Here is a 27,764-nt window from a genome sequence, read left to right on the forward strand (position 1 = left end):
GTCCCTCCGAGTCCTAGCAAAATTTCATTGTCATTGTCACTACCATCCTAAATTGGAGAAGACAATCAGAACACCTTCGTTCCTCACCAAATAATTTTTCCTATTTAATCAAATCGATTATACAGAGTAGATAATCGTTGAAAGCGTCTCGGTGTCCACTACCCGTAGTCTATTATCGTTGCTCCACGAAAAACATAGGTATGCTATTCCCAGTTTTTCAAATTAGAATTTTTTGGTCCTTTGTTGTATGTTCTCTATAGTTTTTATTGGTTGAGAAATGTTAGAAATTTGGATTAGAGTTAGGAGTAGGATTAAGATTTCTATTGTTATAGTGTTATCTATTTATTATCTGTGGTTACATAGAATGGTATCTTAGATTATATTGTCTTTCTTACAAGGATGACCACCATCCATATAACTGTCTATTAATCATAGAAGAAGGCTTGAGAGAGGTCCCTGTGAAAAGCTTGTGTATGTTGGTGGGAAAGTAACAGAGATTAAAAGAGTTAATGTGGATACTCTCAATAAATTTTTCATAAGCGATTTACTGAAGAACATTAGGTATACGTCTATCATTGATTTTATTGGCTAGAACCTGGTAAGGAGTTTGATAATAGGTTGAAATTGTTGAGGGCTGATATGAACATAGTTAAAATATATGAGACACCTATGAAGAATGGCAACAAAATTGTGTTATATATAGAGCACCCTGTGAATGATGCTATTATGGTTGAAGAGAATATAACTCCAACAAAGATGAGATTGAAAACTTGTGCAAAGAGGATTCCAACTCCAAAGAAGACTCCAAAAAGAAGACTTATAGTTGTTGAGGATGATGATGATGCTAAAATACTGGGTCATGTATAAGTTTTGAGGGAGGGCCATGGTAGAGGAGAGGCCCAGAATAAGGAAGAGTCCCATGAAACAAGTAACTAGGTTGAAGTTAAGACCCAAAAGGAGAACAGTGGCAATGTGGCCCAACAAGGACCTCAATAACCACCTCCACCAACCTATTCATCAAAAAAGATGTCTCATCTTTCCATAATACCTATGCAACCAGATGAACCACCATCCAATCAATCCCAGCCTTCACAACACCCCAATGAGTGAAACCAGCAGCCAATATCTACTGTTACTTCAACATCTCTAAGTACAATTTTTGCCTCGGGATTCAATCAGAATGAAGCTCAAGGAGCTGAATAAGTAACACAATACATTCTACAACTATATAGGAACTCATTTTCACATTCAAACCCTGAGTCAGACCCAATTCTACCCTTTGGTATAAATAGTACTCCCTATAATAATGAAACCATCCCAGATGAGCATGTTGAGGGAAGATTTAAGGTGAACAAGAGAAGATTAATAAAGAGGCCTTTCCCTATTGGACAATCCTTCGTATCAACCCTAATCCCGACAAGCCTCTAACCTTCTATGTCCCTGCTGATGTGGAAGAATTCTCTGATGAAAATGTTAGATATATCATTGCTTTGAGTCAGAAGAATTGAGAAGCATATCAAGTGATAAAGATGCTAATCAATATCCAGTCTTTTCTCATAGCAATGTCGATGCTCCTGTTAGCCAACTCCAGTTGGAGTTGGGGATGGAGTTTGAAACACCTCAACCATTTCAGAAAGATAGTTCGAAAATTCAACATCAACATTGAAAGGAGCATATTTTTTCTTAGATGTGATTCAACCAAAAGCAAAGTTATATGCTATGATGAGAAATTTCCTTGGCAAATATACTATGCTAAGAGATTTTTTCCTCTGAGTTATCAGATGAAGACATTTGTTAATGAACACACCTGCAGCAGAGACAACCGTTATAAGTCAGCTGATAGAAAATGGATTGTAGATGAATTAAAGGAGAGAATAAGAGTCCAACCAAATTTGCCAGTCAAAGAGGCTGATCAATTCTTTAAAGATGAGTATGATGTGCTGATCAATAAAAAAAATTTACAGATCAATGGTCAAAGCAAAGGAGAGGATAGAGGATTCTGAGGTTGCTCAATATGCAAGACTCCGTGATTACGCAAACGAGATACTAAAGACTAATTCGGGTCCATGATGAGAATTCACACCAATTCATGATTTGATTTAAACCCTCTATTTCTTAGAATTTATGTATGTTTTGATGCCTGCAATAAGGGATTTTTTGGAGGATGCAAACTATTTATAAGGTTAGATGAGACTTTTCTCAGAAAGTACAACAGGGGGGTCAATTGCTTACAACCATAGGACCTAACACAAATAATCACATATACCCTATTGCCTATGTAATTGTAGAATATAAAAACAAAGAGAGTTAGAAATGATTTTTAGAGATACTAAGAGAAGAATTTTGGAGATCTAGACCAAACAGGTTTAACTTCATGTTAGATATACAAAAAGTACTTAATATACTTATTGAATTTAGTGACTTAGTGTGATGACTGATTTATTAATTTTTTAATATGTATGATTTGTATAATTAGTGAGACCATTTATAATGAATTATTCTATTTATTGATATGTATTATTTGTAGAATTGTGCTCCTATTATTGATGTGTATTAATTTCAGAATTTGTCGCTGTTTTTGGTTTAGTATAGTAATTTGTATTAGTTTTTCATTTCATTGATTTAAATAAGTGAAGTAACCATGATTTTTATTATTAGTTATGCCGTTTGCTGTTAAGGGTTAAAAAGAAGTGGAATGACAAGTAGATAAAAATGTGTACGTGAGCATGTGCCAATGCCATTACAACCCAAGACTTCAATGCTGCTATGAAAAGACTTAAAAAAGATCAATACTCAGACTTAGCATTCGAAAGTGATATTCCGTGATTATAAGGTAAGTTTCTTATTTCATAAATATATTTTATCAGTATTTACATCTTTTAAATAGTAATTTATTCTTCAATTTAAATTTCCTTAATTGATTTTTCAAAATTTTTAATCTATAACAATCTCATTTTTAATTATATATCATAATTGATTATTTCCTTAATAGAATAATATAGTAGAAAATTGATTAAAAAGCTCACACCAAAAGGCATCTTGTATGTTATAGGTTTCTCTCCCAACTCAAACTATTAAACTATTTTATATTTGAGATTGATTCTCATTATATCTCAATTACTTCTACGAATTGATTTTTTATAATAAATAAATTTCAAAGTGATTACATTCTAAAATATATCTTATAATTGATTTTTTTTCTTAATTAATAGAATAATGTATTAAATTTTATTATTAATTATTGATTCTTTCCTTATTCATTAAATCTCATTATTAGCTTTCTACAAATCTCAATATCATTACTCTTTTTAGAGATACAAATGGAGTTTAGTATTAGAATAATATAATGATGAAAACCACGATAATGATAAAAGAAATGGGTTTATGGTAATTATTCTAATATCATTTTGTCAAATCTTACCCCTTTCCAAAATAGATTGCTTTATTTATCTTTATATATATTTGCACTTTTATTTTCATTATAAGTTATATAATAAAAAGTAAATAAAATAATAGTAATTTATAATCTTAAAAATTATATAATTAAAAATTATTAACATAAACATAACATTTAAATGTATCTCATTTCAATTATTTTAATCAGCTACTTCTAATTATTCTAAATTTAATATATATTAGTGTGTATATACTTTTTTCCAAATATCCTTTAATCTCTTAACAATTAACATGTTATATTTTTAGGAATTTTTTGCTAGGACAACCGTTAAATTCCAAATATCTTCTTTACTAACGAAATTGTCATTTTTATATGAGATCCATCAAATTTAGCAAGTAGTTAGATCATTTTTACATGTAAATCTAAAAAATAATATTTGAAACTGTTTTCTGACATACTTATCATTTTTTGTTGGATATCCAAAATATTAAAAAGAAGAGGCTACATATACTAAACCGAATTAACATGATGAGGTCATCTTTTGATGCTAGTCATCTAACACAAATTTTGTTATTTTGTAAGACTCAAATTTAAAATATTTACTTATTTATGTAGATATAAAAGGAGTATTTAACCTTTGAAGAAAAAACTAATGAAGAGTATTTGACAATCAAATTAATTTTATTATAAAATAATTAAGTTATGAAAAATATTATTATAAAATAAATATTTTTTTAATATAATTTTATACTTTCACAAAACAACATTGTTGTTTGTGTTCAAAAACGATATAAGATTTTTATGACTCTTTAGAGATAAAATTTTGTTATTAACTATAATATATTCAAATTGATAATTCTTTAAAAACCAATTTAAGATACTAGTGTATTACCAAAAATATAAGTAGAAATATCTTATTATTAAATTTTTAACTTACCATAAGATAAAATAAATTTTTAAGAAAAAATTTAAATTTAAGATCAAATCTCTTATTCCAAAAAACTAATATCTTTTTTACAAATATAATTTATTATTTTAACACATTGTAAATAAAGATTATGTAAACAAATTAATGATCACATAAAATTTTTTTATTAATTGTCAGCAAACTAAATTTAGAAAAAATATATCCTATTTGATAGCAACAATTATCAAGATTTTTTAGATATAAAAATTTGTTGAAATTGAATTTTTTTTGAAACAAATTTTTTATATTAGTGTATAGTAAAAATGTTTTAAAAAGAAATAGTTATCAAAAGTATACTAAAATAAAGTTTACTCTAAGACAAATAACTTTTTTAAAATATTATTTTATACATTCATAAAATTATATTATTTTTTTGTGTTAAAAAAATCAATTTACTATCTTAACATATTGCAAATAAAGATTATGTAAACAAATAAACAATCACATAAAAAATTTTATTAATTGTTAAAAAACTAAATTTAGAAAAAACTTATCTATTTGACTATAACAGCAATTCTCAATACTTTTTAGATATAAAATTTTGTTAAACTTAAAAAATTTAAAACCAATTTTGGATATTAGTGCATCAGTAAAAATAAAAAATAGGATTTCCTATTTTCTCTTTTTATTATTAAAGATTAAATCGATGAAAAATTCTATTCCAAATAAAATCTAATAAGTTATTAAAAATAATACTATTTTATACTTTCACAAAAATAACATTGTAATTTGTGTTAAAAACAAAATTAATTTATCATTTTAACACATCGCATATAACAATTATTTCAGCAAATTAGTGATCACATGAAAAATTTGTATTAATTGTTAGCAAATAAATTAACAAAAAATCTATGTGTTTGATAGCAATAATTTTTATGACTTTTTAGATATAACATTTTGTTAGAACTAATATATTCGAATTGAAATTTTTTTTTTAAAAATCAATTCAGAATATTAGTGTATCACCAAAAATATAAGTAGAGATTTCTTATTATTAAATTTTTAACCTATCAAATTTTAATTTAAGATAAAATCGCTTATTTCAAAAAATTAATATATTTTTTAAAAATCTAATTCATTATTTTAACACATTGTAGATAACGATTATGTAAGCAAGCTCATGATCACATAAAAAAACGTTATTAATTCTCGATAAACTAAATTTAGAAAAAATTTGTTCTATTTGATAGCAACAATTATCAAGTTTTTTTATACATAAAATTTTGTTGAAATTGAAATTTTTTTAAAACAAATTTTTTATATTAGTGTATCAATGAAAATATTATAAAATGAAATAGTTATTAAAAGTGCACTCAAGTAAAGTTTACTCTAAGACAAATAATTTTTTTAAAATACTATTTTAAACTTTTATAAAATTACATTGCTTTTTGTGTTAGAAAAATCAATTTATTATTTTAACATGTTGCCGATAAAGATTATGTAAGCAAATTAACGATCGCATAAATTTTTTTATTAATTGTTGACAAACTAAATTTAGAAAAAATTTGTCTGATCCACGATTATAAAATTTTGTTAAACTTAAAAGAATTTTAAAACCAATTTTGGATATTAGTGTATCAGTAGAAATAAAAAATAGGATTTTCTATTTTCTCTTTTTATTATTAAAGATTAAACCGATTAAAAATTCTATTCAAGATAAAATCTAATATAAGTTATTAAAAATAATATTATTTTATACTTTCACAAAACAACATTGTTATTTGTGTTTAAAAACAAAATTAATTTATTATTTTAATACATGGCAGATAACGATAACTTATTAATGATCACATAAAAAATTGTATTAATTGTCAATAAATTCAATTAACAAAAAATCTATCTGTTTAATAGCAATAATTTTTATGACTTTTTAGATATAACATTTTGTTGGAAGTAATATATTTGAATTGAAATTTCTTAAAAAATCAATTCAGAATATTAGTGTATCACCAAAAATATATGTTAGAAGTAATATATTTGAATTGAAAATTTTTTAAAAATCAATTCAGAATATTAGTGTATCACCCAAAATATAAGTAGATATCTTTTATTATTAAATTTGTAACCTACCAAATTTTAATTTAAGATAATATCTCTTATTCCAAAAAACATATTTTTTTAAAAATCTAATATATTATTTTAACACATTGTTGATAATGATTATGTAAGCAAATTGATGATTACATAAAAAATTTTATTAATTGTCGACAAATTCAATTTAGAAAAATTTTCTTCTGTTTGATAGCAATACTTATCAAGACTTTTTAGATATAAAATTTTGTTGAAGTTGAAATTTTGTTTGAAACAAATTTTTTATATTAGTGTATAAGTGAAAATGTTTTAAAATGAAATAGTTATCAAAAGTATACTCAAATAAAGTTTACTCTAAAACAAATAACCTTTTTAAAATACAATTGTATACTTTCATAAAATTATATTATTTTTTTTGTTGAAAAATCAATTTAATATTTTAACATGTTGTAGATAAAGATTATGTAAGTAAATTAACGATCACATAAAAATTTTATTAATTGTCGACAAACTAAATTTAGAAAAAACTTATCTGTTCGACCATAACAGCAATTCTCAATACTTTGTAGATATTAAAATTTTGTTAAACTTAAAAACGTTTAAAACCAATTTTAGATATTAGTGCATCAGTAAAAATAAAAAATAGGATTTCCTATTGTCTCTTTTTATTATTAAAGATTAAATCGATGAAAAATTCTATTCCAAATAAAATCTAATAAGTTATTAAAAATAATACTATTTTATACTTTTACAAAACAATATTATTATTTGTGTTAAAAACAAAATCAATTTATCATTTTAACACATCGCAGATAACAATCATGTTAGCGAATTAGTGATTACATAAAAAATTATTATTCATTGTCAGCAAATGAAATTAACAAAAAATCTATGTGTATGATAGCAATAATTTTTATGACTTTTTAGATATAACATTTTATTGGAACTAATGTATTTGAATTAAAAATTTTATAAAAACCAATTCAGAATATAAATATATTACCAAAAATATAAGTAGAGATCTCTTATTACAAAATTTTTAATCTACCAAATTTTAATTTAAGATAAAATCTTTTATCCCAAAAAATTAATATCCATTTTAAAAATCTAATTTATTATTTTAACATATTGTAGATAACAATTATGTTAGCAAATTGATGACCACATAAAATTTTTTATTAATTGTCGGCATCTAAATTCAAAACAAATTTGTTCTTTTTCATAGCAACAATTATCAAGACTTTTTAAATATAAAATTTTGTTGAAATTGATTTTTTTTAAATAAATTTTTTGTATTAGTGTATCAGAAAAATGTTTTAAAATGAAATAGTTACCAAAAGTATATTCAAATAAAATTTACTCTAAGACAAATAACTTTTTTAAAATACTATTTTATATTTAGTGAAAACTCAGCTGCAGTCAACTTTACGTAAAATTGATAGTTAAGAGTCGTTAAATGATTTAACTGATTTTATCAAATTTTCATTTAACGGCTATCAGGTGACTACATCTGAGTTTCCACCTTTATACTTTCATAAAATTACATTATTTTTTTGTTTCCACCTTTATACTTTTATAAAATTACATTATTTTTTGTGTTAAGAAAATCAATTTTTTATTTTAACATGTTGCAGATAAAGATTATGTAAGCAATTTAATGATCGCATAAAAAGTTTTATTCATTGTCAACAAACTAAATTTAGGAAAAACTTTTCTGTTTGACGATAACATCAATTCTCAATACTTTTTAGATATAAAATTTTGTTGAAGTTAAAAAATTTTTAAAACCAATTTTGGATATTAGTGTATCACTAAAAATAAAAAGCAGGATTTTTTTATCTCTTTTTATTGTTAAAGATTAAACCAATAAAAAATTCTATTGAAGATAAAATCTATTTAAGTTATTAAAAACAATACTATTTTATACTTTTACAAAAGCACATTGTTATTTGTGTTAAAAATATCATTTTAATACATCGTAGATAACGATCATGTCAAAAAATTGTTAATCACATGAAAAATTTGTTAGCAAAAATTTTATGACTTTCTAGATATAAGATTTTGTTGGAATTAGTATATTCGAATTAAAAATTTTTAAAAATTAATTCTGAATATTAGTGTACCACTAAAAATATAAGTAGAAATCTCTTGTTATTAAATTTTTAACCTACCAACTTTTAATTTAAGATAAAAATTAAATTTAAGATAAATTTGGAATGTAAGATAAAATTTCTTATTCCAAAAAGTTGATTTTTTTAAATTTAATTTATTATTTTAATGCATTGTAGATAACGATTATGTAAGTAGATTGACAGTCATATAAAAAATATTATTTTTGTCAGCATACTGAATTTAGAAAAAATCTGTCGTATTTGATAACAACCATTCTCAAAATTTTTTGGATATAAAATTTTGTTAAAATTAAAATTAAGTTAGAGATCTCTTATTATTATTAAAGATTAAACCGACCAAAATTCAATTCAAGATAAAATCTATTTAAGATAAATTTTCAATTCAAGATAAAATTTCAATTTAAGATAAAATCTCTAATCATGAAAAAATATTTTATTTTAAAAAAATAAAATAGTTACCGAGCGTATCACTCAAGTGAAGTGAGAATTATTGTTCACAATCACACACAGAAACGTACAAGAAACGAAACTACTTATATAATAATTATTATTTAATAATTAACAAAATAAATAGAAATAATTATAATTATTTGTTATTTCATATGATTGAAGCAAGACAGCGTTGTTCTCTCTCTTTCTCCGCACATTTCAAGAGCTTAAAATCATTTATAAAAATTATTGCACACCTGCTTGCGATTTTTTGGCCGGATTCTTCTGGCTTTCTCCTTTAGTTTCGATTGCCTGCGCTTCATAGCTAATGCTTCATTTTGTTCTTGAAGAATCGCCAAAATGTCCTCCTCATTACTGCATGGTATTGCCCCTGATTCGACCTCCAATTTTCAAGCTTCTTTATTTTCGGCCATTTCTTCTTTCCGGCTCCGGATATTGTTGCCTCTGCACAGCACGGTACCTTCGTCTGTATCCATCCCTGCTTCAGTCTCATCTCTTTCTTGGTCTTCTTGTTCTGTTACTTGGCCATCATCATACATTGCTTCTAACCCTGCCGCCACAGTCCTGCCCATAGCGCCCAAGCAATCTGTTTCTTCATGGGGTTCTTCGAACGGACATCTCCCATCCTTCTCGTTCCTCTTCATATTCCTGCCCAAGCCTTAATGGAAATCGAGCTGCTGCACGGGTGTTGCGCTTCCTGGGCCCTGATCTTGCTGCTCGTTGCTGCGTCCATGGTCCTCATCTACAGTGTGCAAAACCGTATCATCAACCCCAGCTGCCTCCCCGTCGTTTGCCTCAACCGACCCGAAACCGTGCGTCGCCCAGTGCTGACGTTGCGCGGCTTCAATCTCTGGCGAACGCATCCCATCTTTTCTCCTCCGCAGCCGTTGAGAACCCTCTAGGAAGCAGGCTTCGTTTGCTGTACCTTCGTCTACCCGAGGCGGGCGCGCTCTTGTAGCTTCCTCATACAGCCGGGTTGGGTCGCCCACCAGGCCTGCCTTGACCGGTCTAGGGAACCCAATATCTCCCTCAGCTGGTCTTTTTTGTTTTTGTATTCGCTATTCCTACTTTTTAACACATAGGACCTGCTTGCAATAAGCCTAGTAACATTCTTTCTATAAGCATTTGAAATCTCATTATAGAGTCCCTCGTAATTGCATGACAATGTGCAATCGGAATCAATCTCCTGGATAATTGCAGTTGGCCCCGCCAAGATTTTCTTCCCCTTCGTTAGAGCGTTATCACAGCCTTCATAATGATAGTTTGAATTTTGAATATTCCATTCATTCAATTCGAAGGCCAAAGTTACTACTTTGCCCTTTTCCTGTTTATCCTCCAATTGTTTCTCCACCATAATCCCTGCCACCGGATCCACCTACCCACCGTCGACTCAGCGCCGTTACCGGCTATTGGCCTTATTCCAACCTATTGCCTATCTTCCGTGGCCCCTATCTTCTTACCTTGTTGGTTGATCTTCTTCTCCGGAAAGCATTCCTCCTTATATACCTCGTTACCTACCTCCTTCACTAGAACATCAAATTCGCTCGCTCCAATAGTGACATGAATCCACCCGTTGATCTTATTGAACATACAAGTATCTATTAGGACGCGGCTAACACTAAACGAGTTACACATTTCGGTTAAGGTATCACACTTTACCACCTCACCCCCATTGACCTCCTAATCTTGTAAAAGTCTCTGTTAAACAAGCGTGCAAAGGTACTCTATAGCATTCCAACCATATTCTTCTAGTCTCGCTCATCTCAGACTCGTCCCATCTCCATACCATATGGAACAATTTTAAAAGATCGTTCATTCTGAATGTGTAGGCCTCCTCCGCATTAGCTAATGTGTCAAACGTTAATATTGCTTTGTATTCTCCCATCTCTCTTACGTGCGTGACGCACAACCATTCATTATGAACCGTTTGACGTAGTGCTTGAAAGTTGATCATCTTCTTTGTGCTCCCCGCTATACTCCTTTGTAACCAAACAATATTTTCTTTTGCCACCGGTATTTTGATTTTCCTCGACCATCCATTGCTATTTGGGGCCTTGATCTGCGCAGTCCTTGCAGGCTTATCGACATGCTCCTCCGGCTTCCTGACGTTCTTATGCTGCTTGGGTCTATCTTTCTGACCTTGTCTTATGGGTTCCTACACTCCTTTTCTTCTGATGTCCTTCGGTTTAGACTCAGATTTTCTTCTGTATTTTGCTTCTGATACAAATAATCTTTTACCTCTCAACACCATGTGGTTCATGTTTGCAACAGCTTTCAGTGCTCCCGCCTTTGTAGTGTACCGAATAAAAGCGAACAGATAGATCTATCCATTCTTGCTCTTTCGCGCAAGGTAAATGTCTATAATTCTGCCCATCCAATTGAACAAACTGAAAAGTTCACGTTTTGATATATATACCGGGAGATTATCAACGAAAACGGAGAAGGATTCTAACTACAATCGATGATACTCTTCTTTGTTCCAAATCTTAGGATCCTTACCTTGTTGGTTTGTTTGCCTATTGCTACCCTCCTAGTGTTTGCCCACCCAGTGTTTTCCCGCCTCTCTCTCTCTCTTTTCTCATCTCTCTCATTTCTTAATTGATACATAAAAGTCCAAATCCAAATGAATGCTATTCGATCATGCAGTGCGTCATATTTTCATGCTATTAAAAATAATACTATTTATACTTTCACAAAACAACATTGTTATTTGTGTTAAAAAAAAATCAATTTATCATTTTAACACATCGCAGATAACAATCATGTTAAGGAATTAGTGATCACATGAAAAAGTTGTATTCATTGTCAGCAAATGAAATTAACAAAAAACCTATTTGTATGATAGCAATCATTTTTATGACTTTTTAGATATAACATTTTATTGGAACTAATATATTCGAATTGAAAATTTTTTAAAAACCAATTCAAAATATAGATGTATCACCAAAAATGTAAGTAGAGATCTCTTATTATTAAATTTTTAACCTACCAAATTTTAATTTAAGATAAAATCCCTTATCCCAAATGCTAATATCCATTTTAAAAATCTAATTTATTATTTTAACACATTGTAGATAACGATTATGCAAGCAAATTGATGATCACATAAAAATTTTTATTAATTGCCGGCATCTAAATTCAGAACAAATTTATTCTTTTTGATAGCAACAATTATCAAGACTCTTTATATATAAAATTTTGTTGAAATTGATTTTTTTAAACAAATTTTTATATTAGTGTATCAGGAAAAATATTTTAAAATAAAATAGTTACCAAAAGTATACTCAAATAAAGTTTACTCTAAGACAAATAACCTTTTTAAAATACTATTTTATATTTGTTGAAAATCCAGGTGCAGTCAACTTTACGTAAAGTTGATAGTTAAGAGTCGTTAAATGATTTAACTGATTTAATTAAATTTCATCTAACGATTATCAGGTATCAACTTCACGTAAAGTTGACTGCATCTGAGTTTTTACCTTTATACTTTCATAAAATTACATTGTTTTTTGTGTTAAAAAAAATCAATTTTCTATTTTAACATGTTGCAGATAAAGATTATGTAAGGAAATTAACATTGTATAAAACATTTAATTAATTATCAACAAATTAAATTTAGAAAAAACTTTTTGTTCGACGATAACATCAATTCTCAATACTTTTTAGATATAAAATGTTGTTGAAATTAAAAATTTTTTAATACCAATTTTGGATATTAGTGTATCACTAAAAATAAAAAGTAGGATTTCTTTTATCTCATTTTATTGTTAAAAATTAAACTAATCAAAAATTCTATTGAAGATAAAATCTATTTAAGTTATTAGAAACAATACTATTTTATACTTTTACAAAAGAACATTGTTATTTGTGTTAAAAATAAAATCAATTTATTATTTTAATACATCGTAAATAACGATCATGTCAGCAAATTGTTAATCACATGAAAAACTTGTATTAATTATCAACAAATTAAATTAATAAAAAATCTATCTAATAATAGCAATACTTTTTATGACTTTTTAGATATAAGATTTAGAGCTAATATATTCGAATTGAAAATTTTTAAAAACTAATTCAGAATATTAGTGTATCATTAAACATATAAGTAGAGATCTCTTGTTATTAAATTTTTAACCTACCAAATTTTAATTTAAGATAAAATAAATTTAAGATAAAATTTAAATTTAAGATAAATTTGTAATGTAAGATAAAAAATTTTATTCCAAAAAGTTGATTTTTTTAAAAAAATTAATTTATTATTTTAATGCATTGTAGATAACGATTATGTAAGTAGATTGACGGTCATATAAAAAATATTATTTTTGTCAGCATACTGAATTTAGAAAAAATCTGTCGTATTTGATAACAACCATTTTCAAAATTTTTTGGATATAAAATTTTGTTGAAATTAAAATTTCTTTGAAACAAATTTTGATATCACTAAAAATATAAGTTAGAGATCTCTTATTATTAATAAAGATTAAATCGACCAAAATTCAACTCAAGATAAAATCTATTTAAGATAAATTTTCAATTCAAGATAAAATTTCAATTTAAGATATATCTCTAGTCATTAAAAAATATTTTATTTTAAAAAAATAAAATAGTTACCGAGCGTATCACTCAAGTGAAGTGAGAATTATTGTTCACAATCACACAGAGAAATGTACAAGAAACAAAACAACTTATATAATAATTATTATTTAATAATTAACAAAATAAAGAGAAATAATTATAATTATTTGTTATTTCATATGATCGAAGCAAGAGAGCGTTGTTCTCTCACTCTCTCTCTCTCTCCGCACATTTCAAGAGCTTAAAATCATTTATAAAAATTATTGCACACCTGCTTGCGATTTTTTGGCTGGCTTCTTCTGGCTTTCTCCTTCAGCTTCGATTGCCTGCGCTTCATAGCTAATGCTTCATTTTGTTCTTGAAGAATCGCCAAAATGTCCTCCTCATCACTGCATGGTATTGCCCCTGATCCAACCTCCAATTTCCAAGCTTCTTTATTTTTGGCCATTTCTTCTTCCCGGCTCCGGATATTGTTGCCTCTGCACAGCGCGGTATCTTCGTCTGTATCCATCCCTGCTTCAATCCCATCTCCTTCTTGGTCTTCTTGTTCTGTTACTTGGCCATCACCATACATTGCTTCCAACCTTGCCACCACAGTCCTGCCCATAGCGCCCAAGCAATCTGTTTCTTCATGGGGTTCTTCGAACGGACGTCTTCCATCCTTCTCGTTCCTCTTCATATTCCTGCACAAGCCTTCATGGAAATCGAACCACTGCACGGGTGTGGCGCTTCCTGGGCCCTTGTCTTGCTGCTCGTTGTTGCGTCAATGGTCCTCATCTACAGTATGCAAAACTGTGTCGTCAACCCCAGCTGCCTCCCCGTCGTTTGCCTCAACCGACACGGAACCGTGCGTCGCCCAGTGCAAACGTCTTCAATCTCTGGCGAACGCATCCCATCTTCTCTCCTCCGCAGCCGTTGAGAACCCTCTAGGAAGCAGGCTTCGTTCGTTGTGCCTTTGTTTACCCGATGCGGGCGTGCTCTTGTAGCTTCCTTATACAGCCGGGTTGGGTCGCCCACCAAGCCTGCCTTGACCGGTCTAGGGAGCCCAATATCTCCCTCTTTCAGCTAGCCTTTTTGTTTTTGTATTCGCTGTTCCTACTTTTTAACACATAGGGTATGCTTGCAATAAGCCTAGTAACATTCTTTTCATAAGCATTTGAAATCTCATTATGGAGTCCCTCGTAATTGCATGACAACGTGCAATCGGAATCAATCTCCTGGATAATTGTAGCTGGCTCCGCCGAGATTTCTTTCCCCTTCGTTAGAGCATTATCACAGCCTTCATAATCATAATTTGAATTTTGAATATTCCATTCATTCAATTCGAAAGCCAAAATTACTACTTTGCCCTTTTGCTGTTTATCCTCTAATTGTTTCTCCACCATAATCCCTGCCATCGGATCCACCTACCCACCGTCGGCTCAGCACCGTTACCGGCTACTGGCCTTATTCCAACATGTTGCCTATCTTCCGTGGCCCCTATCTTCTTACCTTGTTGGTCGATCTTCCTCTCAAGAAAGCATTCCTCCTGATATACCTCGCTACCTACCTCCTTCACTAGAACGTCAAATCCGCTCGCTCCAATAGTGACATGAATCCACCCGTTAATCTTATTGAACATACACGTATCTATTAGGACGTGGCTAACACTAAACGAGTTACACATTTCGATTAAGGTATCACACTTTACCACCTCACCCCCATTGACCTCCTAATCTTGTAAAAGTCTCTGTTGAACAAGCGTGCAAAGGTACTCCATAGCATTTCAACCATATTCTTCTAGTCTCGCTCATCTCAGACTCGTCCCATCTCCATATCATATGGAACAATTTTAAAAGATCGTTCATTCTGAATGTGTAGGCCTCTTCCGCATTAGCTAATCTGTCAAACGTTAGTATTGCTTTGTATTCTTCCATCTCCCTTACGTGCGTGACGCACAACCATTCATTATGAACCGTTTGACGTAGTGCTTGAAAGTTGATCATCTTCTTTGTGCTCCCCATTATACTCCTTTGTAACAAAACAATATTTTCTTTTGCCACCGGTATTTCAATTTTCCTCGACCATCCATTGCTATTTGGGGCCTTGATCTGCGCAGTTCTTGCAGGCTTATCCACATGCCCCTCCGGCTTCCTGACGTTCTTATGCTACTTGGGTCTATCTTCTTGACCTTGTCTTATGGGTTCCTGCACTCCTTTTCCTCTGATGTCCTTCGGTTCAGACTCAGATTTTCTTCTGTATTTTGTTTCTGATACAAATAATCTTTTACCTCTCAACTCCATATGGTTCATGTCTGCAACAGCCTTCAGTGTTCCCGCCTTTGTAGTGTACCGAATTAAAGTGAACAGATAGATCTATCCATTCTTGCTCTTCCGCGCAAGGTAAATGTCTATAATTCTGCCCATCCAATTGAACAAACTGAAAAGTTCACGTTTTGATATATATACCGGGAGATTATCAACAAAAACGGAGAAGGAATCTAACTCCAATCGATGATACTCTTCTTTGTTCCAAATCCTAGGATCCTGACCTTGTAGGTTTGTTTGCCTATTGCTACCCCTCCTAGTGTTTGTCCGCCCAGTGTTTCCCCACCCCTCTCTCTCTTCTCATTTCTCTCATTTCTCAATTAATACATAAAAGTCCAAATTCAAATGAATGCTATTCGATCATGCAGTGTGTCATATTTTCATGCTATTAAAAATAATACTATTTTATACTTTCACAAAACAACATTGTTATTTGTGTTAAAAATAAAATCAATTTATCATTTTAACACATCGCAGATAACAATCATGTTAAGGAATTAGTGATCACATGAAAAATTTGTAGTCATTGTCAGCAAATGAAATTAATAAAAAATCTATTTGTATGATAGCAATAATTTTTATAACTTTTTAGATATAACATTTTATTGGAATTAATATATTCGAATTGAAAATTTTTTAAAAACCAATTCAGAATATAAATGTATCACCAAAAATGTAAGTAGAGATCTCTTATTATTAAATTTTTAACCTACCAAATTTTAATTTAAGATAAAATCCCTTATCCCAAAAAACTAATATCCGTTTTAAAGATTTAATTTATTATTTTAACACATTGTAGATAACGATTATGTAAGCAAATTGATGATCACATAAAAAATTTTATTAATTGTCGGCATATAAATTCAGAACAAATTTATTCTTTTTTATAGCAACAATTATCAAGACTTTTTATATATAAAATTTTGTTGAAATTGATTTTTTTAAACAAATTTTTATATTAGTGTATCAGGAAAAATATTTTAAAATAAAATAGTTACCAAAAGTATACTCAAATAAAGTTTACTCTAAGACAAATAACCTTTTTAAAATACTATTTTATATTTAGTGAAAATTTAGGTGCAGTCAACTTTACGTAAAGTTGATAGCTAAGAGTCGTTAAATGATTTAACTGATTTGATTAAATTTTCATCTAACGGCTATCAGGTATCAATTTCACGTAAAATTGACTGTATCTGAATTTTTACCTTTATACTTTCATAAAATTACATTGTTTTTTGTGTTAAAAAAATCAATTTTCTATTTTAACATGTTGTAGATAAAGATTATGTAAGAAAATTAACGATTGTATAAAATTTTTTATTAATTATCAACAAATTAAATTTAGAAAAAACTTTTTTGTTCGACAATAACATTAATTCTCAATACTTTTTAGATATAAAATTTTGTTGAAGTTAAAAAATTTTTAACACCAATTTTGGATATTAGTGTATCACTAAAAATAAAAAATAGGATTTTTTTATCTCTTTTTATTGTTAAAAATTAAACCAATCAAAAATTCTATTGAAGATAAAATCTATTTAAGTTATTAAAAATAATACTATTTTATACTTTTACAAAAGAACATTGTTATTTGTGTTAAAAACAAAATCAATTTATTATTTTAATACATGGTAGATAACGATCATGTCAGCAAATTGTTAATCACATAAAAAATTTGTATTAATTATCAGCAAATTAAATTAATAAAAATCTATCTAATAATAGCAATAATTTTTATGACTTTTTAGATATAAGATTTAGAGCTAATATATTCGAATTGAAAATTTTTAAAAACTAATTCAGAATATTAGTGTATCATTAAACATACAAGTAGGATCTCTTGTTATTAAATTTTTAACCTACCAAATTTTAATTTAAGATAAAATAAATTTAAGATAACATTTAAATTTAAGATAAATTTGTAATGTAAGATAAAATTTTTTATTCCAAAAAATTGATTTTTTTAAAAAATTTAATTTATTATTTTAATGCATTGTAGATAACGATTATATAAGTAGAGACGATCATATAAAAAATATTATTTTTGTCGGCATACTGAATTTAGAAAAAATCTGTCGTATTTGATAATAACCATTCTCAAAATTTTTTGGATATAAAATTTTGTTGAAATTAAAATTTATTTGAAACAAATTTTGGTATCACTAAAAATGTAAGTTAGAGATCTCTTATTATTATTAAAGATTAAAACGACTAAAATTCAATTTAAAATAAAATCTTTAAGATAAATTTTATAAAATTTTAATTTAAGATAAAATTGCTAGTTATTAAAAAATACTTTATTATAAAAAAATAAAATAGTTACCGAGCATAAGTGAAGTGAGAATTATTGTTCACAATCACACACAAACAAACGTACAAGAAACAAAACTACTTATATAATAATTATTATTTAATAATTAACAAGATAAATAGAAATAATTATAATTATTTGTTATTTCATATGATCGAAGCAAGACGGCGTTGTTCTCTCTCTCTCTCCGCACAGAGACACCAACGAAACAAAACATCCAATTTGCATCATCGTCATCATCATCATCATCATCATCATCAACCCTTTTATACCATTTACTCTCTTCTTTCCAAGCATTCACCAAAACCACCCTTACACCAAATACCACAAAAAATTGGGGCAAGAAAGGTGTCCCACTTTCGCGAGAACACTTCCGATCCAACGATTTCTCTTGTTGTTATCTTCATACCCAGAGAAAATAGTTTCTGTCTTCGCTTCTGTGTTGGATTCAATTGGAAAAATCCTTGAATGGATCTTGGGTATCTTGGCGTTCGGCGATGATTCGAGAAGGTTCTGTTTACGATGGGATTGAAATCCGTTGGTGGGTTCTTCGCTAAACACCGATTGTAGCACAAAAGGTGGGTGTTTTTGATTATTTGATTGGGGGTAATCTCTTTTCTTCTTTCCCTTTTGGGGATTGCCCTTTAGGTGTTTGATTTTATGTCTGTGTGATGTTGTGATTGGTGTGGTGATGATGCAATAGATATTAGAAGAGGAAGAGCAATGATGATGGTGGAAGTGGAATTGGAATTGGGGGAAGTGAATCTTTGAGTTTGGAGGAGCTTTTGTTCTTTAATCTTTGAGGGTGGTCTTTCTCTTGCTGTGTCATGGATGAGGCTAGGCCTCGGAATAATGAAACTGCTGCATCATCATCATCGCCTTCAGCTTCGCGGTTGCCGGTGTCTTCCGGATGGCGTCCGAGCCGGGCTGTGTTTGCTCCTTATGGGCCACCACAGGGTGAAGAAGCCACAGCTCAAAGGCCACAGAGATTGAGAGTGGCAGTGACAGTGAGGAAGCCTGTAAGTTTCTTTTTGGATTTTTTAAATGATTATGTTTGAAAGTTATTCCCTTATAATCATAGTTAGATGTCATAGATGTGCTTTGTTTGAATTAGCTTAGTAAACTGTTAACTTACACTGTGTATATCACTAGGTCAAAAGTTGCGACTTCTAGTTAAATTGTAAATACTTTTGGTTAAGAACATTATCAAGTAGATGCAATCTGACATTGACCATATCATGGACGTGAGTTTAGATGTTTGTCCATAACAGAAAATCCTCTAACACCTACATTGCATAGTTAAGGGGTTTTTGAGAATCTACTATCCAATCAATCGGACTATTGTCCATTAGGCCTTGCGACTCCCACAGTAGAATGCTATAGGAATCAAACTATTGAATGTAGCTTTAAATCTTTAATACTTCTTGTTGACCGTGTTAAGCCTTCCCAATGTAGAATGCTATAGGAATCAAACTCACAAATGCTACTAGACTAAGAGCTATAGCTTTTATTTAGGGTGCAAATCTTTGTACTCAATGTTCATTATCAAGTGCCATGGTTTGATTACTCTAGTTCTCTTTGTGCATGCCAAGGCAAGATGCTGGCTCACAAGTAGCATCACATTGGGAAGCAAATTTGAAATGTTTATGAAGGATCCTTTAGGGGCCATGTAATTATTGAGTGAGGAATTGGAGGCTTTAGGTGGGGAGAAAGGAGACCTGCAATGTTTTGCAGCATCTTAGCCTTTCTTTTTTTGGTTCCACCTTTCTCATTTATGAGTAAATACGCACCTTCCTCCTAAATTGAGTCTAGTATCCGTCAAATATCAACAGCAGCAGGTGTTTTAGTGTGATGTCAATGCAACAGTGTTTGCCAATTTGGTGCCATGTATAAATGGTATCAAAACTTTGATTTGGAATGATGGGGTTAATGGGGTGTCGGTGCAATTTCTTTCTAAGCTCACTGACAAGGAGAGCAGAAAATGTAGAAGGTTGAATACTCCAATGTTTGTAGGGGATCATGCCTATGTTTGGATGAGCAATGTCAGAAATATTGAGCTTTCATATGGAATTTGTGGGCTCTGCTAGCAGTTGTGTTAATTTTTGGGGTTGTGCTGTGGTATGGCCTATGGAAGAAGTAGTGGGATCTGCACAGTCCTAGTTCAATTTTAGTTTCCTTTTCAGTGACGGTGATTAAAAAATTCAACCTTAGTTTACTCTGTGTTTAATGTTTAGATTATGGGAGAAAAAGAATTGCTTTCATCCAAAACAGGGCTTTTTGGTATCTTTGAGACTTGTTGGCTTGCCCTTAGACTTGCATAAGTTTCTCCTCACTAATTGAAGTTCTGGCCCGCATAAAAAAGTAAAGATTCTATGGTAGTCCGCAGTGTTTGCGGTGCTTTCATGCATATGATCGGAAAGAAATTCTAGGGTTTTTAATATTTTTTATAATATTGATTTCATTTGGGATACGATTATATTTTTTGACTTCCTCTTGGTGCTCAGAACTTGGGCTGTTCAATGGCCACTGGAGTTTCTTTAGCTAATATGCAAAGAGACTAGCATACCTTATTACATGCTTTTTATGTTTTACCTTTACCTTTTGTATATATGCCATGATGGCTTATCTTTATATTCTCTTCTATTCTAATAATATTTCTTTTTCAATTTGTCTAGATAACTTATGGCATGATTTAGCAAGTGATTTCATTGTCATCACTCGTCAAGCTAGGCGATTAGAAATTACTAACTTGTGTTTTTTGTCATCAATTGATACATGATCTTGTGCCCAATAATATCTGACTGTTCGGAGCTTTGGCTTTGCTTGTATTTTGTAGTTGGTGGCAAGATTGACCAAGGAAATAGTTGAAACATATCAAACATGCAATCCAAAGTTTAAATATTCTGAAGATCTAAATCCAAAAAGATTTTTGACCAGTCCATCAATTGGAGTGCTTAATGATGGCTATGATAATGTAAACTCAGATCTTATTCTGACAGTGAATTTTGTCTTGGTCCATGTAGAGAAAAATAAAAGGTTTGTCATACATATTTCTTTCCTTTACGCTTTATGTTTATTTGAATATCAAAATCAATACAGAGTACAGACAGATTGGTAGTTGATAGCAAGTGTGTCATGTTGCCCTTCACCTAGTAATATCAGCATGTCTTTTATGAATTGGCTTTCTGATATTGCAGATATATTGTCAAAGATCTTCTTGGCCATGGGACATTTGGTCAAGTGGCGAAGTGCTGGGATTCAGATACCAACAGTTTTGTTGCTGTGAAGATCATTAAAAATCAACCTGCATACTATCAACAGGCACTGGTTGAAGTAACTATATTAACGACGGTAACGTATCATATTATGATTTTCTTTTTTTAATTATAATTATTTTCTTTAAATGCAACCAAGAGAAGTTAATTTGATATATCATTTCATTCTTGCAGTTAAATAAGAAGTATGATCCTGAGGATAAGCATCATATTGTTCGTATATATGATTATTTTGTGTATCAACGGCATTTGTGCATATGCTTTGAACTACTGGACACAAACTTGTAAGTTTTGGTCCTTTTGGACTTCTATTCCCATTAGTATCTGTCCTGCTATGATCATTGAAAATGCATGTAAAGCATGATTGGTGTTCAAGTTCTATTTGAAATTTTGGACTAAAATATTTGATGGATTTTGCAATATTACAATTCTGGATTTGTTATCTCGTTGCATATTTTGGTATTGACATTGTAGCCATATAGGTATGAGCTTATCAAGATGAATCATTTTAGAGGATTATCACTTAGCATTGTTCAGCTATTCTCTAAGCAGGTATGTCAAATCTCTGAATGACCTTTATGCTTTATCTTTCGCTGGCTTTGATATCTTACCATAATCTTTTTTTTTAATTTATATTTTTAAGATTTTATGTGGACTGGCTCTATTAAAGGATGCTGGCATTATTCATTGTGATCTGAAGCCAGAAAACATTCTTTTATGTACAAGGTTGGTTTTTTACGTGGTGTACATAATGAAATGAGTGTTGTAGCTATTTCATCTTGTGGTTTAATGAAATTGTGTCTCATGTGTAGCACTGTGAAGCCAGCAGAAATCAAAATTATTGACTTTGGATCAGCATGCATGGAAAACCGCACTGTTTACTCCTATATTCAGGTTTACATACTGTTGAACATAGCCTTTTTGATCCTTCCTGTTGTAATTATAGTTGTCTGGTACTTACAATCTTTCCCTTTTTATGCAGAGTCGATATTACAGATCCCCTGAGGTTCTTCTTGGATATCAGTATCCTACTCAATGAAATTTGTTGTTGAAACTTTTTTCCTCATGGTTTTTCAATTTTTGATGTTTCTTTTCACTGCTCTATCTTTTTTCTTTTGCTGCAGTGTGATACCTGTGTTTGATTGGCTAAGTATTTCCATTGAACGTTTTTAACTAAAGTCGAGGTTGTTCTTTAGCATTTGGAGCTATAGTTTGGTCTGTGTCGACGATGTCAAACTCGTGCATACTGTGGGATCAGATTGGGAAGCAATTGAACATTTTAGAGTTACAAGTTACATGTTTTCCTTCCTTTTTTACGGATGGGGTAGCCATAGTTGGGCCTTTGTTGGAGCAGGGTGTGTGTTAAAGAATTTGGCTAATTTGTTGATATCCGCAAGTGTTGTAATTCGTAATGGTAATTAGAACATGCAGTCCTTTGTACATGATGAGAGGCATGCTTTTGTTTAAATTGATTGCATGCCTGAAACCCTTATTGCATACTGTTTGGAAGAAGGTTGTTTTTTAATGATTACCTTGTCAGATTATTTTGAGATACTCTTCTTTGCTTCATATTTGTCCTTAACGCTTAAAAGGTACACAACAGCTATTGATATGTGGTCCTTTGGGTGCATAGTGGCTGAATTGTTTCTTGGATTACCATTATTTCCCGGGGCTTCAGAATTTGATCTTTTGAGGCGGATGATTGAAATACTTGGGTATGCTTCTATCTCTCAAGTTGGATGCATATTTTATATCTGGTGCTTCCAATATATGTGTAGAAAATTATGATATCAACATAAACATATTTTCTTCCTTTGTCCGTCGAACTTATACTGTATATATATATATATATATATATATATATATATATATATATATATATATATATATAGCCAAAAGATAAATGGTCAAAAATAAAATTCAAGTATTTGTATTCATTTAACAGTGTCTTTTCAGCAATCATATGGAAACAGAATGGTCCTACATTTGAACACCAAATTGACAGCACACGGTAGCAATAAGGTTACTCTGAAATATAATTAGGTCTTCAAGATAGTGTGTAGGACTGAAAGGATTGATTAGGAACTCAAATTATAAAGGAATTACCCCATTTGAGATTCCGATTTCAGAAAATATCACTCTTTTTATTTATTCATTTATTTTATTTTTATAAAAGAAGAATTTCATTGAGACTAAGAGAAGAATAATAAAAGATAGAGGATAAGAATTACTCTATACAAGAGCAAAAACAACCAACAGGGGTTATATATAACGCGTATCTTCCTCTCTAACCACTTTATACCTCTTTCTTCTTATTTGATCTTTTTTTTTATAGATATTTTCTCTCTTTGGTTCTCCTTACTTATCCTACTATATTCAATTTTTCTATGCCAAAAGCAAATGGGATGCTAGTAACATCTTACATAGTTACTGTCTCTCAGCTATATAACAGCGCATGCCAATTTCTTTAAATAAAGAACAAGCCAGAATAAAGCCTAAACAATTTTATTTTGTTCTAGTATGCAAATCAGTTAGCTTCCTTTGTTTCCCTGCTTTGAATAAGATTTTAGATTTTGTGAATATATTGCAGAGGACAGCCACCTGATTATGTATTGAGGGAGGCAAAAAACACAAGTAAATTCTTCAAGTGTATTGGAAGTCTCCAGAGCATAGAGATTAGTGAGGGTTCCAAAAATGGAAGAAGTGTTTATCAAGCATTGACAGAGGAAGAGTATGAAGTTGTAAGTTTTACATGCTTCTTTTTATCTATTTTAGGATGTTTTCTCCAAAACTAACATTGTCGCATCTCTCGTAGTATATCATTCTAATTGTTTTCACTTGCCTGCGCCCGCTCCCTCGCTTTTTCTTAAGGTTAGATGTTTATCATTACATTTCTGATTTTGTTCAGAGAGAATTGAAGAAGCCAACCGTTGGAAAGGAGTATTTTAATCATATGAACCTTGAAGCAATTGTTACAAACTATCCCTATAGGAAAAACCTGCCCAAGGAAGATATTGTCAAAGGTTAGCTTTTCCATAATTTGGTAAAAGCCATAGAGGCTGGAAATGCATGCACAGCATGATTTTGCTGTTTTGGTTTATTCAACCATATATGATCATATTTTATATTTTATTTCTTGCATCAAAATTGACAGTACTAAGGGATGTTGTGCAAACTTGTTTCAGAAAGTCAAATAAGATTGGCTCTTATTGATTTTTTGAGAGGACTTGTTGAGTTCGATCCTGCGAAACGATGGTCACCTTTCCAGGTAAATTCCCTTTGTCCCATTACCCCTGCTTGACTCATTTTCAAACTAAAGTTTGGCTTGTATTGATGTGAAGTTTAATCTGTAAGTCCTTAGATTGTTAATTTATGTTCCTTTAGGCCTCAAAACACCCTTTTGTAACTGGAGAGCCTTTTACACAACCTTATCAGCCTCCCCCAGAGACTCCTCGTGTGGTAAGTAACTTCCAATTCTAAAGTGTCTGTTTTTTCTCATAAGGTAGTAGGTTATACTTTTAATATTTGACTTAAATTAACTCTGCCATTTAATTTGTCTGGTTGTTACTATATTTTCATTCTAATATCTACCTCATGTAATATACATCTTATTTTTCTGTTTAGCCGGTTGTTCAAACTGTCAAGGTGGATAATCATCCAGGTGGAGGGCACTGGTTTGCTGCTGGCCTGTCACCTAATGTGAGCCTGCTACTTTTGTAAATATTACTGCCTTGATATCTGTAGAGAAGTTGAGTGCATTTCATTGAAGAATACATTAATAGGGTGAAACACAATTATCGTCACCAACTTAAACAAAAGATTAGGCAGATGAAAGGAAAAAAAAAAACCAATATAGCAAAGCTTCCATCTCTCTCCTCCCCGAGACATACTTCTCTAAAGTGGTCATGCAGCCTCTAATGGAAACTCCTATTTACTCTCTTCAATTCGGCTACTACAGAATTCGGAGTACATGTACATCATTTTCAGTTCAGAAATAATTATTTTTCATTTTTTACTTTTATTTTGTTATATGTAATCGATCCAGGTTCCAGGAAAAAATAGAGCTTCGATCTATAGCAACGCACATTTTCAGATGATGCAGTATCCTCCTTCTAATAGTTATGGTAGCGTAGGAAGCCATGGGAGCTATAATGAGAGCATTGGGCTTGGTAGCAGCTATGGAAGTTATGGAGACAATAGTAACATGTTTCCTTACTATTCACCGGTTGGTCCATCTGGTATGAACATGCATAACCAAGGTGGTATGGCAATGCTTGGAAATAGTCCTGATGCTCGGAGGAGAGTTAAGTATCAACCCGGGAGTGGGCTCGGTATAAGCCCTTCAGCAGGAAATTTTACCCCCATGCCTCTTGGTGCCAGCCCCTCTCAGTTCACTCCACCTAGTTCCTATGGTCAAGTTGGTTCTCCCGGACACTACGGACCTACATCTCCAGCGAGAGGAACCACTCATGGATCACCTTTGGGGAAGACACCTGCAGTTAGCCAATTTAATCGACGGAAAAACTGGGGATATTCGGGAAGTCCTCAACCTCAAGAAACAGTATTTTCTTCACATTGGCAAGGACAAGGTCCTGACAACTCAAGCCTTCCCGAGGGAACATCCCAAGCCCTTGGCAGCTCCCCATCTTACGTGCAGTCAAATATGAATCCTGGAACCTGGAAGCAGCGAGGAAGTGGAGGGTTATCTTCGAATTTGGCAGTGCAGTCAACAGAGTTGGCTCATGACAATGCAGACTCAGGCATGCCTGATCCTGGAGATTGGGATCCTAATTATAGGTATACTTTTAGCTCCCTGACAGATATTTTGATTTGGTTTTTCTAAAAGAATTAAAATTGAAATGTAATTTTTTTTATAAAAATTTGTGTTATTATTATTATTATTTTTTAACAGTAACACAAGATATTATAACATCAACTGAACAACTTTAACTTAATTTCAGTGATGAACTACTTCTGCAAGATGATGGTGCAGATGAAAGTTCCTTGACAAATGATTTTTCTAGAAGCATGAGTCTTGGTTCCACGGAACCATGGGTTGGATTGGGAAGGTTGAACCACGGAACCAGTACAAGCTCTCCAATGATCGTACAGAGGTGAGTTGTCTGCTGCAGAATGTTTCTCAAATTAGCATTGCTTGCTCCTCAGTTTTTGTATTATCCCATGTACAGATTTTGTTTGACGTGCTGATGAGTGGTTCCATGGTCAAAGATTTGGTTGAAGGTTTTTTTATTGATCTAATTTCCTTATAACATTACTTTTAAGAGGGTAAACTCACTCTTATGGTCATAAAACTATCAGAACATTAATATTTCTTGAAATTTTATTTGTAAACTTTTAGGGAGAAACCATATAATATTGTCTTCTCTTGCAATTGCTATCGAGTTAAAATCTAAATATATTATATTATCTGTATGCCTCAGAATACCCGCATCAGGTCAAGCATTTTCTGGTGAGATGGGTAGCTCTCCAATGCATCATGATCTTCAATATATGTCAAAGCCTTTTCATTATATACCTCATGTTTTACAAAATTCTCCAAGCCGATTCGGTCACCAACCTACTCAAAGGTTTCCACATGGTAGACCTCCCCAGAGCGGCGACTGGAATCAACTTAAGGTTGCACCTCCTCCTCCTAGTTTCGGTAGTGTAGGCCAACGCTCTCCCAGGAATAGCTCATTCTCCAACAACATGACATGGGGTATATAGTATGCTATTCTTATAGTAAGAGACTATTACCATGCAACTATATCTATAATCTCTAACTTGAGTTGAATCGTTATAGGGCGAAGAATGAATCCTCCGGTTTCAAGCATGCCGCCAACATCTCGCGCAAGAAAAGATTATGCAAGGATTGACTAAAGCTGAACAACACCACATATCTGGTGAAAGATCAGCATGCATGACGAGCCGAGTCTTAAAGAAAGGCCCCCAAAAAGTGAAAAAAGTGGTTGAAAGATTTGGAAAATACTCAAGAAAAGGGAAAAAAAAAGCCAGTACCCAAAAGTTGATTAGCGACCCCTTTTGTACCTTTGATTATTTATTGTGATTGCTGCATAAAAATAATTTATGCTTATATAGTTTGCAAATTGCATGCCATTGATCATTTATTTGGGTATTGGTGTTTGGTGAATGGTGCTTCAATCCGCACATGGCTTATACATTTTTGGTAAAAAAAAGGGGTTTCTTGTGGTTAATTAATGATATATTTGTTAGCAGTGTGCAAAAGTTTTCAACTATTTTTGCTTCCAAATTTTCTCTTCTATTTATTATTATTGTATTCTTAAATGCTATTTTATTTG

The 27,764-nt window shown here is 31.2% G+C and overlaps 1 protein-coding gene across 5 annotated transcripts; it reads left to right on the forward strand.

Moving 5' to 3' along the window:
• LOC112796406 (dual specificity protein kinase YAK1 homolog) lies at positions 1-27,701 on the forward strand. Of its 5 annotated transcripts, XM_025838841.3 has the most exons (21): positions 1-198; positions 2,659-2,833; positions 18,330-18,747; positions 18,873-19,188; positions 21,006-21,205; positions 21,367-21,520; positions 21,619-21,728; positions 21,927-21,996; positions 22,088-22,170; positions 22,257-22,338; positions 22,427-22,467; positions 23,037-23,159; positions 24,035-24,185; positions 24,353-24,467; positions 24,630-24,712; positions 24,829-24,903; positions 25,069-25,143; positions 25,490-26,241; positions 26,406-26,558; positions 26,886-27,163; positions 27,248-27,701. In XM_025838841.3, exons 4-21 carry the CDS (start codon positions 18,997-18,999, stop codon positions 27,322-27,324), a joined length of 2,814 nt encoding a protein of 937 aa, XP_025694626.1. In that variant the 5' UTR covers positions 1-198; positions 2,659-2,833; positions 18,330-18,747; positions 18,873-18,996; the 3' UTR covers positions 27,325-27,701. The 5 variants fall into 5 exon arrangements, 4 of the variants coding, with proteins under 4 accessions (XP_025694626.1, XP_072088280.1, XP_072088217.1 ...); XM_072232179.1 differs by having other exon boundaries at positions 24-198; positions 18,330-19,188; XR_011879446.1 differs by lacking the exons at positions 1-198; positions 2,659-2,833 and adding an exon at positions 26,634-26,730 and having other exon boundaries at positions 18,281-18,747.
• The last annotated feature ends 63 nt before the right edge of the window (positions 27,702-27,764 follow it).

Source organism: Arachis hypogaea, chromosome 1 (assembly GCF_003086295.3).
Source record: "Arachis hypogaea cultivar Tifrunner chromosome 1, arahy.Tifrunner.gnm2.J5K5, whole genome shotgun sequence".
Lineage (NCBI taxonomy): Eukaryota > Viridiplantae > Streptophyta > Magnoliopsida > Fabales > Fabaceae > Arachis > Arachis hypogaea.

Bases quoted from the DNA above. Each gene is read 5' to 3' on its own strand.
- LOC112796406 (XM_025838841.3), top strand. From the start codon at position 18,997: ATGGATGAGGCTAGGCCTCGGAATAATGAAACTGCTGCATCATCATCA. The intron at 19,189-21,005 runs GTAAGTTTCTTT...TGTATTTTGTAG, and splicing joins CAGTGACAGTGAGGAAGCCT to TTGGTGGCAAGATTGACCAA. The intron at 21,997-22,087 runs GTATGTCAAATC...TATATTTTTAAG, and splicing joins TTCAGCTATTCTCTAAGCAG to ATTTTATGTGGACTGGCTCT.